Below are 17,865 nucleotides of genomic sequence, written 5' to 3' on the forward strand. Positions count from 1 at the left end.
CCTATGTTTCTTTGGGCCTGGTTTATTTCACTTAGTATAATTTTTTCCAAGACTTTCCATTTCCTCACAAATGGGGCAATGTCATTCTTTCTGATGGAGGCATAGAATTCCATTGTGTATATATACCACATTTTCTTGATCCATTCATCTACTGAGGGGCATCTGGGTTGGTTCCATATCTTAGCTATAGTAAATAATGCTGCGATAAACATAGTTGTGCTGGTAGCTTTAGTGTGGTCTTGTTTGTGATCATTTGGGTAAATGCCCAAAAGTGGGATTGCTGGGTCATAGGGGAGCTCTATGTGGAGTCTTTTGAGGAAACTCCATACTGCTTTCCAAAGTGGTTGAACAAGTTTACACTCCCACCAACAATGCAGTAAGGTTCCCTTCTGGTGGACACCTTATTTTATAGGACAGGGATTATCACAGAGGTGGAAAGATTTGCCAAAGGCCACCCCAGCAAAACCATCAGGTCTGCTGGCTTCAGGGTCCAAGCTTATTTTATCCCCTTCCTAAAGCCTAACATTTTTCTAAATGTTATAAAGAGTTTTCTAACTCTTTATAATATATATTATTATTTCCATAGAAACTACTAATTCTATCCATCAAATCTATTTTTTGGGGTTCTCACAACGTGTAAGCCTCCATGTTAACCATTTCAGGAAAGCTAATCCTCCTGAATCCCTGTGTAACTCAAGTGATCGGCAAGGTGGGAATTGTCCCAATTAGCTGATTAGGAAACTGAGATTCAGAAGGACACAGTGGTCTTTCAAAAGAGCTTGCTGCTTGGCACTAGTGGCTCACATCTGTAGTCCTAGCTATTCAGGAGGCTGAAATCTGGAGATCAAAGTTTGATGCCAGCCTGGGCAGGAAAGTCCTTGACTTATCTCCCATTAACCACCAAAAAGCTAGAAGTAGAGCTGTAGCTTAAGATAGAGTGTCAGTGTCCAGACTCTAAATTCAAGCCCTAGTAGTGGCACACACAAAAAAGAGCTTGATTAATGGAAGGGGTGAGTGATACTGGCCAAGATGTATTATATACATATATTAAGATGTTGAACTGAAACCACTTCGTACACTAGTCAATTATGTTTTTTGACAGTCCTGAAGCTAGGGCCTGGGCACTGTCCCTGAGCCTTTCTGTATTCAAGGCTAGCGTTCTACCACTTGTGCCACAGAGCCACTTCCAGCTTTTTCTGAGTAGTTTGTTAGAGATAAGAGTCTTACAGACTTTTTTTCCCAGGCTGGCTTTGAATGGTGATCCTTAGATCTCAACCTCCTGAGTAGCCAGCACTACAGGTGTGAGCTACTGATGCCTGGCTCACTTATAATAATTTTTTTAAAGAGCTTGCTGTGAGTTACCTGCAGTCCTAGGGTCTGTGTCTAGCCTCACATAGTTCTTGTCCACCTTCCTGCATGGGATTAATGATATTTTGCTTACACACTACTGTCCCACCAAGGATCAAATTATAAACCTTGAAAGTACAGGTGGATATTAGTCCATCACTAACAAATGAGAGGTGCCAAAGGATCCTACTAGCACACACCGACTATCTGTCCCTCAACCAGCTTCATATACTGAGACACCATGTACCCACTTGGCCCAGCAAAACACAAACCATTGAGTATTAGAAGCATCTGACCAGAGCTCACTAGCTCACCCCCCACTCCTGAAGTCCCTAAACATAAACTTGGTCCACACCTCAGCTCTCGAGTCCATGACCTGCATCCATTTCTCTATCTCTCTGGACTTGTTCAGACTTTCCCCAATCCCTCAACGTGGAGGGACTCCTTGAGAAAGATTGCAAACATCTTACAATGCAGGGAACTGGCTATGTTCCCATGCAATGTTACTGCTGAATGATACACAGAACAATACTTGTTCTCAGGTTTCAAATACCTTAAATCCTTTCTGTCCATTCACTTAAAACTCAGCCAGAGAAAACCTTCCAGAGATAATTAATCTCCAAATGTTGTGATGTTTGCAGAGCTTTGTAGCAAAGTTGGTTCCATCCTGCGGCGGGGGATGGGCTTTTCTGCCATGGTGTCCAAGCCAGGTGCTGAATGAAAGACTGGCAACAGTTCCTGGCTGATTCAGAATATTCTTTCCCTGCTCTCAAATTTCTGCTCTGTTCCCACATACTGCTGGGACTGAGAAAACATGCGTTTTGAGCCCAAGTCCTCTGAGATCTGCTTCTACGTGATGCCAGTAAACAGTACCATGAAAATGAGGGACAAATGAGACACTGAGCGGGTGCAGGTGGCTCACACCTGTAATCCGAGCTACTCAGGAGGCTGAGATCTGATGTGTGGCTTGAAGTTAATCTGGGCATGAAAGTTCATGAGATTCTTATCTTCATTTAATCACCTTTTGGTGATTCTGGCTTTTTAGCCAGAAATGGAGCTGTGGCACAAGTGGTAGAGGGCACAAGAGTTCAGGGACAGTGCCCAGGGCCTGAGTTTAAGCCCCAAGCCTGACCAAAAACAAACCAACAACAACAACAAAAAACCCAAGCTGCTCAGTCACAGAAGGAAAGCCTAGGCAATTAACCCCTTAAAAAATCCAAAATATTCATTCAGCACTTTCTTCACCAGTCCCCCAAGTCTTATATATGATTCTTTTTTGTCAGTCATGGGGCTTGAACTCTGGGCCTGAACGTTGTCCCTCAGTTCTTCAGCTCAAAGCTAGTGCTCTACCATTTGAGCCACTTCTGATTTTCTGGTGGTTTATTGGAGATAAGAGTCTGGTGGAATTTCCTGCCTGGGCTGGCTTTGAACCATGATCCTCAGATCTCAGCCTCCTGAGTAGCTAGGATTACAGACGTGAGCCACCAGCACCTGGCTCTGTCTATGATTTTTAAGCTAAAAGATTATGGGCTTTTCCATTCTTCAAGTTTGGATGAAATCTGATGGGATAAAATCCCATGAGAAGTTTGAAACTGATCTTTACCCTAGATCAGCACATTCTATCATCACATCCAGTGCACACTCTGACACTTTATGGACAGGCAGCCCCTTCTGAAAAAGATATACAGCAGCTGAGTGTGGTGGTGCATACCTATAATTCCAGTTCACAGGAGGCTGAGGTAGGTGGATCTGGGCTAAGTAGCAAAACTCTGTCTCAAAACAATAAATAAGTACATATAAAATTCTAGTCAAATTCAATACCAGATTTTCTCTGGATTAAACAAAGAAGAATTTATTGCATGTTTACTTTTCTAAGCTTTTGAATTTTAATCCTTACACTGTAGACCATCCCACACTTACGCAGTCAGTGCTGTGAAGCCATTTTCTCAAAGTTAGGGGGTCAGGAGGAACACTCTGTTGGCTAAGACTCCTTGACTTCTCTTCTTGGCCTCTCAGGTACCCCCAAGGGCAGAATACAGTGTATAGACAAAAAGACATTAACAGTAATAGAGGGGGCGAGATTAACAGGAAGATATTATAAACAATGCCCCCTTCATATCATTTGTGTAAGATAATAAAAAATGAAAAAAAATTAGAAATGAGTTTTAGGGGAAAAAAAGAAATGAGTTTTAGGTTAGACCTTAGAAGTTTTAACTAAAATTTTATTGTAGATTCCAATCAGAAAATTTAATTCTTTTTTTCTGCAAAATTTCCAAATAGGATGAATAGCCCTCCTTCCTGGCTATAGGGAATGAAAGTGAGGTTTGGCTGGCTGAATCACAGACCACCTTAAAGACCTTCAACCTTTAACTCTAATTCATAAGTTTAATTAAACAGAAAACAGATGAGAGATGATTTAGTACTATCTCACTAATTTTACCACCAAACAAACACAAAATGCTTGTGGCCACCTGACTTCATTCAGTCAGATCTTATGCAGGTTGAGTATCCCTAATCTCATATCTGAAACCCAAAATGCAACAAAAGCCCAAACTTTTCCCAAGTGGAAAATTCCATGTCCTGCCTAATGTGGACGTGAATGTTGTATATTATCTTCAGGCTATGTATACAGGAGGATAACGAGCATGAATAAAATTTGTGTTTGATTTGGAAAATAAATGACTGCAAACATCAGTAAGTACTGGGCCAACCTCTTGTGCTTTTCCAAGTGTCTTAACTTGTAACTGAGTGCTTGGACTACATGAGTCACATTATCCTCTGTCCAGCTGTGCACACTCAGCTGCACACCAGGGAGGGATGTTGCAGAGCCAAAGTGCTGGGACGGCTGCTAAGGGAAGAGCAATCCACCATGGTAATAACAGTCTGCAAAATGATGCTCTAGAGGTCCCAGGGACACTTTGCAACACAGCCATAGCCCTGTGTGTTGGTTTCTGCCTTGCTCCCTGGCTGCTTCCTCAGTAACAGCTGTCCCAGAGACTGTATGGCCTGCAAAGATGAAAATGTCACGTTAGAGAAAAAAGATGCCCACCCCTACCCAAGAATGGAAACTGGGTGCTAGTGGCTCAGACTTGTAATGGTAGCTAGTCAGAAGGCCTAGATCTGAGGACTGAGATTAGAAGCCAGCCTGGGCAGGAAAAGCCATAAGACTCTGATCTCCAGTTAACTACCCTAAAAGCCAGAAGTAGAGCTGTGGTTCAAGTGGTAGACTGCCAGCGTTGATGAAAAAGCTAAGGGACATTGCCCAAATCCTGAGTTTAAGCTCCAGTACTGATACCAGGAAAGAGGGAAAGGCAAGAAGAGAGGAAGGAAGGAAAGAAGGAAGGAAGGAAGGAGGGAAGGAAGGAATGAATGAAGGAAGGAAGGGAGGGAGGGAGGGAGGGAAGGAGGGAGGGAGGGAAGGGAGGAATGGGAGGGAGGAGGAGGAAAATGGACTCTACATGTTAGAATAAAGGACAATCCCCCTGGAAAGAAAGATTTATCTTTTTTTAGTCCCATTGCTGCCCTGAATATTTTATTCATTTGCTGTAATTATGTAGCTTCAAATGAAAAGGGGCCATGGCCATAAATAAGTTGTGAAGAGCATAAGGAGAGAAATTACTATCTTAGCTGCTGTTGCACACAGTCCAGCCATTTGGGGTTAATATATACTTCCTCTACCTCTGAGAATGGCAAGCACATTGGCCCTGGCAAAGGACTGCCCAGAACAAATCCTGGCTCTGCTCCTTCCCAGCCACATGATCTTGTGTACTTTTGTCAACCTCCCTGTGGCTTCACTCTCCTGTCAGGAAAATGGAGATGATGATGATGATAACACCATCTCCCAGCATCCTTGAGAATATAAATTAGATAATGCATGTGATGCCCTGGAGAAAATGTTTGGAACACAGTAGATGCCTAGAAAGTATTAACTACTCAGCTACTCAGGAGATCAATATTGGGTTGATCATAGTTTGAGGCCAACCTGGACAGAAGTTTAGCAAGACTGTCATCTTAAGGAACAAAACAAGACCAGACTAGGAACATGCATGCACCATAATCCCAGCTATAGTGAGAAGTACAGATAGGTGGTTCAGGGTCTGAGGGTAACCCTGGGCTTTTGCCCAAGAGAGACCCTAGCTGAAAAACAACTAACACAAAAAAGGGGCTGGACATGTGGCTCAAGTAATAGAGCTCCTGCTAGCAAACACAAAGTTATGAGTTAAATACCTCAATAATAAGTAACAAGTAAGCAAGCAAGCGAGTCAATCAATCAATCAATGTTAACTACTATTTTCATTCTTTTGTGAGGAATACTGTACCAGGACTGAGTCGATCTCATAAGAGCCATTGGAAGTCCAGGCATTCTGGAAAACAATTTTCTTTCATTTCCAGGGCCTCTATATCTTTTACATCTGTTTCCAAAGAGGGAAAAAAAGATGCCTAAGGCTGTTGGCTCAGCTGTCTGCAGACCCCAAAACTACATAATGAGGAGAGGGAATTAATCTTCACACAATTTCTTCTCTCTGTTGCTATTCAGTTTTCTATCTCTTGGGAAGACTGCGAATGTTTCAGAAAATAGTTTATATTAAATATGTTCCTTCCTACATCTCATAAACAGTTATTCCTTCCTACATAAACCTAACCACTTACGCCCATGGTAGGCTCCAATTAGCCACCCACACATCTGCAGAGAGGAAATATGCTCTGTCATAGCCACACATGTGAGCATATGCATGCAACCATCAACCCAATCTCACTGGCTACTCAGATAGAAAGGGGTGTGTTCTACACCAATGCTGGTGCCAGCTGGGCAGGTCTCTGGAAAGTCAAGAAGTCCCGGGAAGTTACCAATTCTGCAGAGGTCTCTGATATTCTTGGTAGCTCTGAAACCATCCTGGGATTAATTCTTCACTGGCCAGGCTGCTGCGTCTGGAGCTATCTATCACTGCTGAGGCTGGGTTTCCAAGGCTGGACTGGGGCTCCTGACCCCTCCCACCCTAGTATGCTGCAGCCCCTCATCTTACAGAGCTCATGTGTCCTCTACAAAAGCCATACGAGACAAATCAGCTAGACATGGTGCTGGAGCCAGGCTACCTGAGTTCAAGCCCTTGGCTGTGTCTTTTCCAGTTGTGGGGCTTTCCTAGAGTTTTTGTTTTGTTTTGTGCTAGTCCTGGGGCTTGAACTCTGGGCCTACACTCTGTCCTCAAGGTTTTTTGTTTGGTTATGTTTTTATCTCAAGGCTAACACTCTGTTATTTGACCCACAGCTTCACTTCTGGCCTTTTGGTAGTTAACTGGAGATAAGAGTCTCATGGACTTTCCTTCCTGGGCTGGCTTTGCACCATAATCCTCAAATCTCAGCCACTTGAGTAGCTAGGATTACAGGCATGAGCCACCAGTGCCCAGCTTAAAAGTTCTTTATCTTTCAACACCTTCATCTCCTCTTTCCTAAGAGAAGCCTGACAGTGAAGGAAGGAAATTGTGCCAACCTTTGGCTTGCTGAGGATGAAATGAATTGGTGCTGGTAGAGCTAAGGAGTGAGATGGGAGCCACTCCTGTCCCATCTCTTCTGTCCTGAAGAATGGGGTCTGGACAGATTAATTACTGCATCGTTGCAGTAATTCTGAGATGTAGCAACATCTCATATCAGGAAAACAAACCTCTTTCCAAGCAGTTAGCAGGATTTGGCTGATCAGAAGAGAAGAATCCTTTGGACATTGAAGGGCAGTTGCCCTGAGCTGGGAGAGCAGGGGCCTTTGTGGTGCCACTGCAGCCCTGGTAGCCACCACTTTTGGTTCAGTCTCTGGTTCACTGACCCAATTATGCTCTGACAGGCTGGAGAACACAACCCAGACTCAAACTCCAGGTACGTCCCAAGGGTGACGCTGCTTCCCAAAGATTTCCACACATGTCATAGAAGTCGCCACGGTTCTGTTTGCTAATCTGTGAATGCAGTGGCTGCCCATCCAATGGTATGGAAAGGGCAGTGCCACTTGCTGCGTGGGGGCAAAGGCATCAGAGGCTGCAGGGGTGGCTACTCTAATACTCAGGAACCAGTCTAGCCATGGGTCTCCCAGCCCCTTTCCAGCTCTGCATTTAAATGCACTGCATTTAAGACTTGACTGAGGATGGAGCAGAGTCCTTTTGGTTCAGTATTCAGGACTCCTCTTAAGTGGTGCAAACAAAAAATGAGTAACAACACATTCAAATGAAGTCATTGGCCTTCCCCAGGAATGACAATGAGAAGTAGCATTAGAAGGCAGATTAAAAACGACCTCCATAACCCTCTCCCTTCCTGGTAACATTGAACTGTTTTCTTCTATTTGAAACCAATTGTCTTTTCTTCTATTTGAAATTGAAGTATACTAAATCCTAGAACCTCCAAAATTAAGAAAATCTAAGCCAAACAAAACATGTGGGTTTAACTGTGTCTTTCCCCAGATTCCTGTTTCCTTGTTCTTCAGCAAAGTCTGATTTTAAAACTAATATGTGTGTTAATATTTGAGCAAAATGGAGGGGATGAAAATGTTAGCTTGGGTACCAAATGTATAGACTGCAGTATAGCAGCTGCCTTATCATATGCTAGCTCATTTAGTTCCCATGACAAAACTCTAAAGATAAGATTATGTATCCCATTTTAGAGGTGAAGATGCTAAGGCCCAGAGAAGTTCAATATTTATCCTAAGGCCACACTTCTGGGAATCCCAACTGAGATTCCCTATCCCCCCCCTCCCTCCCTTCTCTGTCTCCCCCTCTCTTCTCCCTCCCTCCCTCTCTTTCTTTTTAAGATATCAGATTAAGGCAATACTATTACAAGTTTGAACATTATAAAAACTCTATTATAAGCACTCTGTAACCTTGGACTAGATAAAAGCTCAGGTTGACCATCTATAAAGTGGGAGGTCTATGATGTTCACCTAAGAAGCTACTATTTCAGATTCAACTAAGCAACCCCCAGTCTTTGCTTTAGCTCTTTCCCTAAATGTTTCTATATCTACAATCCTTTTATTCATGTCGAATGTCTTTGAGAATTTCTTTAGTTGAGAGTTTCTTTAGCCTTACGAAAACCAGAAGCTCAGAGACCTTTGAGGGTCCAAAGAATCTGGCTGAGAATAAGCATGCTCCTAAAACAACGGAATTCAGTTGCAAAGAAAAAGAACAGTCCCCAGCCAGAACAGAACTGAGATGGGAGTTGAGGGAGCCCAACTCTAAACTGGAGGCCCCGTGTGCGGGGCCTCACACTGGCCAACACTCTCCCTTGCTCATTAGGTGCGCCTGAGCAGACTGAGCATTAGCTCGCGAGTATTCCCCAGTCCCTTCACCTAGGGTACAAGAAGCAGTTTCCACAGGCCTCCCTATCACACACAGGACACAGCACTGTGAATAAGCTGTTCCCAGCCCAAGAGAAGACTGTCTCATTCACATTGGCACCTCTGGTGCCTCATGCCAGCCATGACTGTACAGCCATACAAAACATCCCGTAAGTGAGTTGGCGCCCTGGCCCCCTAGGACTGTGTCTACATTTCAGGACTCCACTGAGTCTCAGAGGGTTCTGTCCAACAAAACAGACAAACCTTATCCCCAAGCCTTCATAGAGGAGGTCAGGAGAGCAGAAACTTTGCAGCTCCCAAGACCTTAGGAAAAATAGGTTTCATCCTGTCTGCCAGAGTCCATAGGGGCTCCCTCTTTGACTCCCAAGATATGAGCAAACCAGAGTCCAGGTGGCTCAGCATTTACTCAAAGATCCAGATGTGCCTGGGCATGAAGGCATCCTGTGAACACAGCATCTGGAAGCTTCTGGGATGTGTACCCACAGTGCTGTCCTGCCTGGCTTGGAGACCTACCTTCAGTTTGTGGGTCCCCTTTCCTAAGAGCCCAGACCATCCCCACACACACCAGCCCAGATGGTACCCCCCCCAAGTAGAAATGATGGAAGCCCCTTGTCCTGGAATTCTGGGACAGCAGCTGGGGAGGAGAGAAGAGGCTATTAGCGAATCCAAAGAAAAGAAAACAGGAAGGAAAGCAGGGTGGCAAATTAAAGGAGGACTATGTTTTCTTTTTGAAAATCCAATGGTAGAAAATGTGCTTTTCAGTCAAAACAAACTATATTCCCCTTTACAAAGTGTTTTAGGGACCTTCATGCACTAATCACTTTTTCCCCCCCCGTGCTACAAATCAGATAATAGGAACATCTTAGGAATCTCCCTTTCACGCTTCCACTTTTCACACAGACACAAACATGTGCGTAAAACAATGCGCGCGTGTTTGCCTCAGACGGGTGCTCGAGCTGGTTGGCTTAGACTCTCTCCTTGGACTCCCCCAGCCCCTCATCGGATGTGCCACATAGGATCACTCACCAGCCCTGCCCTCGGCTCCCAGGCATGTGCCCCCACACACACACTCACATGTGCAGATGGGATTGTACCACACAGCAGCAATACATACGAACATATCTGCCCTCCTTCCCATATCTGCCCTCCTTCCCATATCTGCCCTCCTTCCCATGCAACATGCATCCAGTGGTCCTGCTCCCCCTCCCTCCCTCCCCTGCTTCTCCAAGATAGGGTTCCGCTGTGAAGCCCCCCAGCTTCGCAGATCCTTACCGCCAAAGCCCGCAGGAAACTTCATGAAGTGAGGATAATTTCCATACATGTTTACGCTTCAGTTCTGGTGAATAGCACGGCCTCTCCCAGCTCCCAGGCACCGTCCAGCTTTCTTCAACTTGGGCTAACAAGAGTGGTCATCGCCTGCAAGCAGCCCGGGGAGCAGAGGCTGGGCCGGCCCTCTGGGATTAGTCAGGAATCTGCTTCTTGATCGGGGAGTCCTCATAGTGTGTGGAGAGGCTGTGGCGGGCGGTGGCAGCTGGTGCCTGTCAGTAATCACGCATAATGCTACCTCCACCGCGCTACTGCTGTTACTGCGGCTGCCGCCGCCTGAGATCCTGTTGCTACTTTGATTAACTCCGGGTTGGGCTGCTGCTGCGTGTGCGACTCTTCCAGCCTTCCCCCTCCCCCACTGGTCCCCAGAGGTCCCTACCGTGTGGCACAATCTATTATCTAGGAACCAATCGATGTGTGACAGCCCTAGTAGGTCAGGAGAGAGGGCGGGCAGAGGTAGCAAGGGGATGCAAGACTCTTGAGGTGCCTTTTCTTGGACTTGCACCCACAAAAAAAAATCAATGGGGTTTTTATTAAAATGCATTTTCTCACTCTGGCTCCTCACTGTCCAATGCACTTGGTATTTGATATGTGAAAAGGGGTGGGGGTAGGGGCTAAGAGAGAACAGAGCCCTTTCATAGGCTTGGAATCAGAAAAGCATGAGACTTGATGCTCAGCTACAGAAAACTAAAATAGAGCAGTTCTGGGGGGGAGGGGGCGGGGTTCCTGTGGGCTCCCCCTGCCTGAGGGGCCCAGGCACATTTGTTCACACCCTATCCATGCAAGCTTTGAAAAGTGCAGTCAGGAGCTGGAGTTGGCTTCTTGTGGACTCTCACAGACAGGGAGGAGGTGTTTTGACAAGGCTGGGTTAGATGTTTTGCTGGAGGTACACCTTTGACACCATGGCTTCATTGTCATTGTGACACCTGTTCAAACACAGGTCCTACCTGACACAGACTCCTTTGGGTGGAGACAACCCACAGATGAGAGTCTAAGTCCCTTTGATATTTGGGTCTATTCTACAACTTCTCTGGCAAGGTGCGGTTCAGTCTATACTTGAATACCCTCAGTAACAGGGAGCTCACTACTGTTCATTCGTCCCTCACCATGAAAAAAAAAGTTTGTTACTGAGCTGAAACTTGTCTTATTTCCCCCCCTACGGTGTCTGTCCACATGATCTAGGTTACTTCCTAGGAGGGACATAAGACAAGCAAATCTGTGGGGTATCACAGTGGGAACTTCCAATTCTGAGACAGGTCTGCTGCACCCTCACAGTCATATTTTCCCCAGGTACTCCTGTATCTTCTAATTAACACACATACCACCAAATGTTCAAGTCTAGTCACAACCCCTCCTGTTTCTAATAATGTTGCTACAATTTACATAGGTTCACTCACAGTGACTGGCGTGCAATGTTCTGATATGGTCCAAACTTTTCCTTAAGATGTCTGAGCAGGGTGATCTATGTGCCGTCAGCACACGGCTCAAGGCCAGTCTCATAGAAGGAGCTCTGAGGGGCTACAGGAAACATGACAGGCTTTTGCCTGATATGGCCCAGGACACAAATAACCCAGCCAGTAAGCCAAATCAGCCACTATAGAAGAAAACCAACATTCAAATGCTAGGAATATCCAGCATTTAAAAACAAAAACCTACTAAAAATAAGAGGCCTGGGGGAGGAATATAGTGAAGATGACAGAGGAAGAGGCTGGGATATGAGCTAGAGCAAAAGGTCAGGAAAGAGGAAGAATAGTCCAGGTCATTGCTGTGGAGCCTTTGAGAATGGTGCAGAATCCTAGGGAGGGGTGCAGAATCCTGGGAAACACTTGACAAGATGCTGGTCAGCTAGAATTTGAACACATCCATAACTGGGAGGTTTATTGCTATCCCGTCTAGACTCTAGGGACCTCTCATCATGAAAAGGTTTATTATGGAGGCAAAACCCTGCATTAGCTCTGAATGTTAATAGAACTAACACAACAAAAACCTTCCTTTCCTCAACGTTCCTTTTTATATGCATTCTGCCCATTCTCAAGCAATGGGGGCCTACATGCAGATCTGCCTATTTGCTTTTAAAAATAAAATCCTTGGAGATTCATTCATCATCCTTGATCTTTTGGGAACATGTTTCTGTTGTCTAGTGGATCTTTTATGTTACGCCCATTTCACAACTTCTGTAAACAAGGAACCACTTTTCTCCTATCTTAGCCAATTCACTGATAAAAAAAATATTGGCCTTTTTTTACATTAAGCAAAGATAACATTTTTAATAGACAACCAGAAAATCCATTCATTGGTGCCTGTACGCTTTCCTACTACTTACAGTTGAATGGCCTAGATTACAGAGAAAATACCAAGTCTGAACCTAACCATGCTGCGTGCAAATCCTGGGTCTATGGCATACAGCTGGGTGATATCTGCAGATTATTGAATCTTCCTGGGCTATGGTTACTTTGTAAGTTGTCTGTGAGCATTAAATAAGTTAGAATATGGCACGACATAGCAAACGTTCAACACATATAAACTAATTTGATGATGATGGTTGTGGTGGTGGTGGTGATGATGATGGTAATACTGATGATGGTTATGATGTTAATGGTGATGATGGTGACAGGGATAATGGTTTTATGTTGATGATGACAATGATGATGATGATGATGATGATGATGATGATGATGATGATGATGGCAATGGTGATAAGACATTAGGCAATTAGGCAAGTCACTTTACTTCATTTTCTTTTCTCATTTGTCAAATGGTGACGCAGGGCTAGCTGAGTTTCCCTAACCTCTTCAGTTGTTGAAGTGAATGCAAACCTGTCCATTCCCTGTTCTTTCATGGTCCATTTTTCTCCATAATAATACCTGAGCTGTGTCTCGTTGAAGTACAAACTGCAATTTCCTATTGCATGCCTGACAGAGATGGAAATGAGCTATTTTAACTAGCATTTTGATGAGCCTTGCCTACAAGAGTTCCAAGTACTCAAATGCTCAGAATCTATCCTTCAAAATGCCCACTCTAAGCCCCTGTGCAAGGTCAATTCTATGATGATTGTTAGCCGTTTGTGATGATACTCTCCTTTCTTCCCCTTTCACGCCGTTTCCTTCATTTCCTCATAGAACACATGCAAAAATTTTAACCCAGTATGGAAAAGTCTCACCACCATGTCTCAGCCTACTTTTGAGTTCTATGTGAAGGAGAGCATTCTGGGATAGAAGCCACAAGACACAGGCACTATAAAGGTCTGCAGCCCATTGGCTGTCTGGGAAAAATGTCCTACCTCACTGAGATTTTTGTGATATGAGTTTTGCTTATCTGATGGTTTGTTTAGATTAGTCTGAGACAAAGTTGGCTTTGAACTCTCAATCCTTCTGCCTCACCTCCCGAGGGTCAGGATTATAGGTCTATGCCACCACACCTCGTTTGCTTTTGTTTTTCAGACCATAAATGGTTAAGAATTGGGTATTTGCTTGTTTGCACACTACCCATTTCTTTGTTGGATGAAACAATTTGAATACAAATTGAAACAAAGAAGTGAATGCAAAAAAAGTAAATCTTCCTTGGTTTTCTTTCTTTCATTCCTCTGATTGTTACTGGTTCACCTACTGTAGGAGGACTGGATGTGGTTCCCAGCGTGTGCTTTATCATTCCCACTCATTTAGCCTTTCCCATCTGTCAAGTTCTCACCTATCACTCAAGTTCCAGCTCAGTGCCCACCACGACCACACTTATCTACAAAGATCTCCTCCCAGCCTAAATGTTCAAAGTGTGCTCCAATAACACTTAACATGTGTGGCTTTGTTGGATCCCCACCCAGGACTGTGGAGCCAAATGGCTAGCGTCTCTCTTTTGAATATGTCCCGCATGATTGTTATCGCTTCAAAAACAGAGATCATGTGTGTTGTGGATACCCACCATAATACTGTTTAATAGACATTTCTGCATCAGAAATGCCTGCCTTGACTTCAAATGCCCAAAATAATACACCAAAGAGCACCCAGAATATTTTCCTAGTGATACTTTCCATACGATTTAAAAACTTATAACAAATGAAAACTTTGCCCAAACTTAAATAGACATGTGGCCTTTTACATGTGGCAGTTTACTTTTTTCTGCTCAGCACCAGTATGTTCTGTCTAAAACCATTACTGATATAACAACATTATCCCAACTGGCAAGTGTTTCTAACCTAAGCCCTTTCCAGACAATGCCACCGACATCAGCCACTCCAGTGTCTCCAGCTGTTGCTGGATTCTTATTGGGATGCCAAATAAAAGCTCACATGCTCAGTGTCTAGAGCAGAAATTAGCCAATTCATCCATAAGAATTCTGGGCTTCCTAACAAGAATTCTTTTCAAGGTGAATGATCTAGTCCTCTTAAAGGATATATTCAAGTCTTATTAAAGCACTTAGAGCCATAACTGAAAGAATGAAAAGGGCATGAGTTTTCACTACTAGGTTTGACAAGAACTCAGTTAGTAACATCTTATTTACACCCAAGTCATCAAAGATATACGTATCTTTGCCTCTGGCATTGTTTTTGTTTATTTTGTTATGGTGATAAAAATAATATTTTGTAGCAAACACAAGTGAAAAACCAGAATTGTCCATTTGACAATTGTTGATAAACATTCAAGAATTTAGGAGCAGTATCTCCTTACTGATGCAATAGATTAATGTTTTTATATTTTTATAGTACTTTACCTATATAACAACACATCGAGTTTCAATGTGTTTCCTCAAATATTAAAGTAACACAGGTTTTATGACCTCACTTTTGCAAATAAGGCATTTGACATTGAGGCTGTAATGCTAGAGAAGAAAAAAACAACTACTCCAATGAATTGGATTTTGGATGTAGTCTCACAACTAGATAGCAACAAAAATTAGCATGAAATTCAGATCGCTAATGGGAGAGGAAAGAGGTCAGTGGAAGCTGATTGAAGTATATATTTTTTATACATGTAGAAAAAAATCATAATAAAACTCATTAAAGATATAAAAGGGAAAAGGTACAAGTGTGGTGATGCATGCTTATAATCTCACCTACACTGGAGGTATAGGCAGGATGACCATGGTCCAAAGCCAACTGTAAGCAAAAAAAGGCCTGGTGATGTAAGTGATAGTGTGTTTGCCTACCAAGTGTGAGACCCAGAGTTCAATCTAGCACCACCAAAACAAAACAAAGCCAGGAGCCAGTGGCTTATGCCTGTAATCCTAGTTACTCAGGAGGCTGAGAGTGGAGGATCACAATTTGAAGCCAGCCAAAGCAAGAAAGCCTATGAAACTTCTATCTCCCAGCACCAAAAACAAACAAACAAAAAAGCAAAGTGAGCTGGCTGCCAGTGGCTTACACCTGTAATCTTAGCTACTCAGGAGGCTGAGATCTGAGGATCACGTTTCAAAGCCAGCCCAGGCAAGGAAAGTCCATGAGACTCTTATGTCCAATTAACCACCAGAAAACCAGAAGTGGTGCTATGGCTCAAGTGGGTAGAGTGCTTGCCTTGATCTAAAGAGCTGAGGGACAGCGCCCAGGCCCAGAGTTCAAGCCCCACAACTAACAAAACAAAAAACAAAGTGGAGCTGTGACCCAAGTGATAGAGCACTAGTCTTGAGGGGGGAAAATAAAAGCTCAGGGGGAGTGCTCAGGCCCTGAGTTCAAGACCCAGAGACAGCAACAGCAACAACAATAAACTCAGACAAAAACAGAAAGAAACAAGTCTAACTCCAAGCCAGCCTTCAGCAGATTATGTTCCCATTCCCCCTAATAAAGTTTCCATTATATGTGTCTTGGGAGAAGGGGTTTCTGCATAGTGAATTTTTTTTTTGCTGTGACTCATCCATTCAGTCACTTACTGTATAACCAACACTTACTAGGAGTGTGTTATCTGTCATTCAGTGGAGGTGTCTGTCCAAAAGGGAAAGATAGATATAGTTCCTGACCTCATGGAATTAATGCAGTTTGGTGGATGGGTATTAATCAGTCGCTGATCCATTCATATCATTATAACCGATGAAGCACTATGAAGGAAAACCATTTAATGAGGTGAATGATTGTGGCAAGGGATGTGATTCAAACTGAAAGGTCAGTGCAAAATTCTTTGAGGCATCGGCAGTTACACTATGATGAGAAGGAAAAGAGCAAAGGTGGCGGGAAGAAGGAGAGAGATGTCATGCCAGGCATTAGGTTTAAGAGCTGGGAGGAGGAGACGAACTTTGGCTTCCCGGTGTCAGTGAGAAAAATTGTTCTGTCTCTCATATTTGATGGTCTGGTTTTCCAGAGTTCCCTTGTCTTACCTGTGATTCTGTGCTGGACTTGCCAAGTAAATTCTGTCACAAAAGCTTTCTTCCTGGTTTTGTCTCTCTGTCACATGCTAGCCAGACAGGTGACTCCTCTGTTTTCTAGTGATGCCCCCCCCCATCGTGACCCACCTTCACGTGTGTTCATTCTGCTCCTCAGCTCAGAAGAGCCTTCCCTTTTTTCTGCTTTCTGTCCAAACACTACCTATTTGGAAGGCCATTCCAATGAGAACTTTGTGTTTCCCTCTATTCCCTCCCATAACCCCCACCCCCATCTGCAATAGTCTGTTCTTGGCACAACTTTTATGTCATTCTTCATCATGACTGCATCTGAAAGGCCATCTTACTAGATGGCAAACCTTAGATGGCTGGAAACTAAGCATTTTTTTAACTGAGTTTAAGTCATTGTTATAACCCCAAAACCTCAACAACAAATATAACACATATAAAATATGTGATGAATGAATGCATGAGTAAAAGTGGGTAAGAGGTAGTAGAGTGTGTCAAGATCTCCTGATGTCATTTCTGGGGTACTGAGCATGATGAAATCAGGGTGCCTGTTCCTTGGTTCCAATAGTTTTAAAAGCTCATATTTCATTTTCCTGGAATTACCATTGTAGACTGACATGAAGTTTCTAAAGCAGAATATTGACTACCTTTAAATTAGAACTGTCTCAGCTGTCATAAAAAATGGGACCATTTCTGTACAACCTGACTGTATCCTAACAGGCACAAATCATATCTGAAAGGTATCATCTATTGGCTTTATATCATAGCCAACTGGCCCAGTCACTAGTAAAACCAGTTGACCGAGTGGTTTGCCTTTAAGGAAGTAGTTTGCAAACTCATTGGACAGTGGAAGCCCTCCAAAAACTTAAAAGTTACTAATATCCATGTTCATCTCCAGAAATGACTTGGTTGATATTGGGTGGAGGTCTTAAGTTTAGAACTGTTAAAAACTCCAGATGACTCTACTTGCATTCGATTTTGGTAAACACTGACTTAAGAAAAAAGAACCTCCTTAAACAAAATACCAAGAATGACCCATCAACAGAAAAGGAAGAACAGCTTCCCAGGATACCAATATGATCTGCCTTGTCTGTCTGTTGAGATACCAGTAGGAGCTCACTTGCTGATCAAAGCTATGACCATCATCTGTGTAGACTTAGCACACACTGACTTAAGGTTTGCTGGCACTGACTATGTTTCCATTATGGCATGTCCCACCCCACCCCATCCCCTCTGCTGCCAGATTCTTACTCATTAAAGGCCAGTTCCTGTGTTAAAAATTCCCTTACGTGTGGTTAATACTCTGATGTTCTCTCTTGTTCTGGAGCTATAAGGTAAGAATTTAAAGATAACCTATAACAACCCTTCCTGAAATAATGCTGTCATAAAATCTTCAAGATAGAAAGAACAGTTGCATACATGCTTTCTTCTCTGGAGTACTAGCCACTTGATGATCATAAAACCCACCCCATCATAAACAACCCAACTGCAGCTGCACAGCACATGACAGCTCTCAGGAGACAGAACAACTATGATCATGCTGCAAACAGAAT

At 43.5% G+C, this 17,865-nt stretch overlaps 1 protein-coding gene across 1 annotated transcript in view; it reads right to left on the reverse strand.

The window, feature by feature from the left end:
• Rxrg (retinoid X receptor, gamma) overlaps positions 1–10,438 on the reverse strand; it is a 43,925-nt gene extending 33,487 nt beyond the window's left edge. The window contains exon 1 of the mRNA XM_013021764.1: positions 9,950–10,438. Within this exon, the coding sequence (XP_012877218.1) occupies positions 9,950–9,998 (49 nt within the window). The 5' untranslated portion in view covers positions 9,999–10,438. The remainder of the gene's footprint in view (positions 1–9,949) is intronic.
• Between the last annotated feature and the right edge of the window lie 7,427 nt (positions 10,439–17,865).

This window comes from Dipodomys ordii, unplaced genomic scaffold (genome assembly GCF_000151885.1).
Source record: "Dipodomys ordii isolate 6190 unplaced genomic scaffold, Dord_2.0 Scaffold57, whole genome shotgun sequence".
Lineage (NCBI taxonomy): Eukaryota > Metazoa > Chordata > Mammalia > Rodentia > Heteromyidae > Dipodomys > Dipodomys ordii.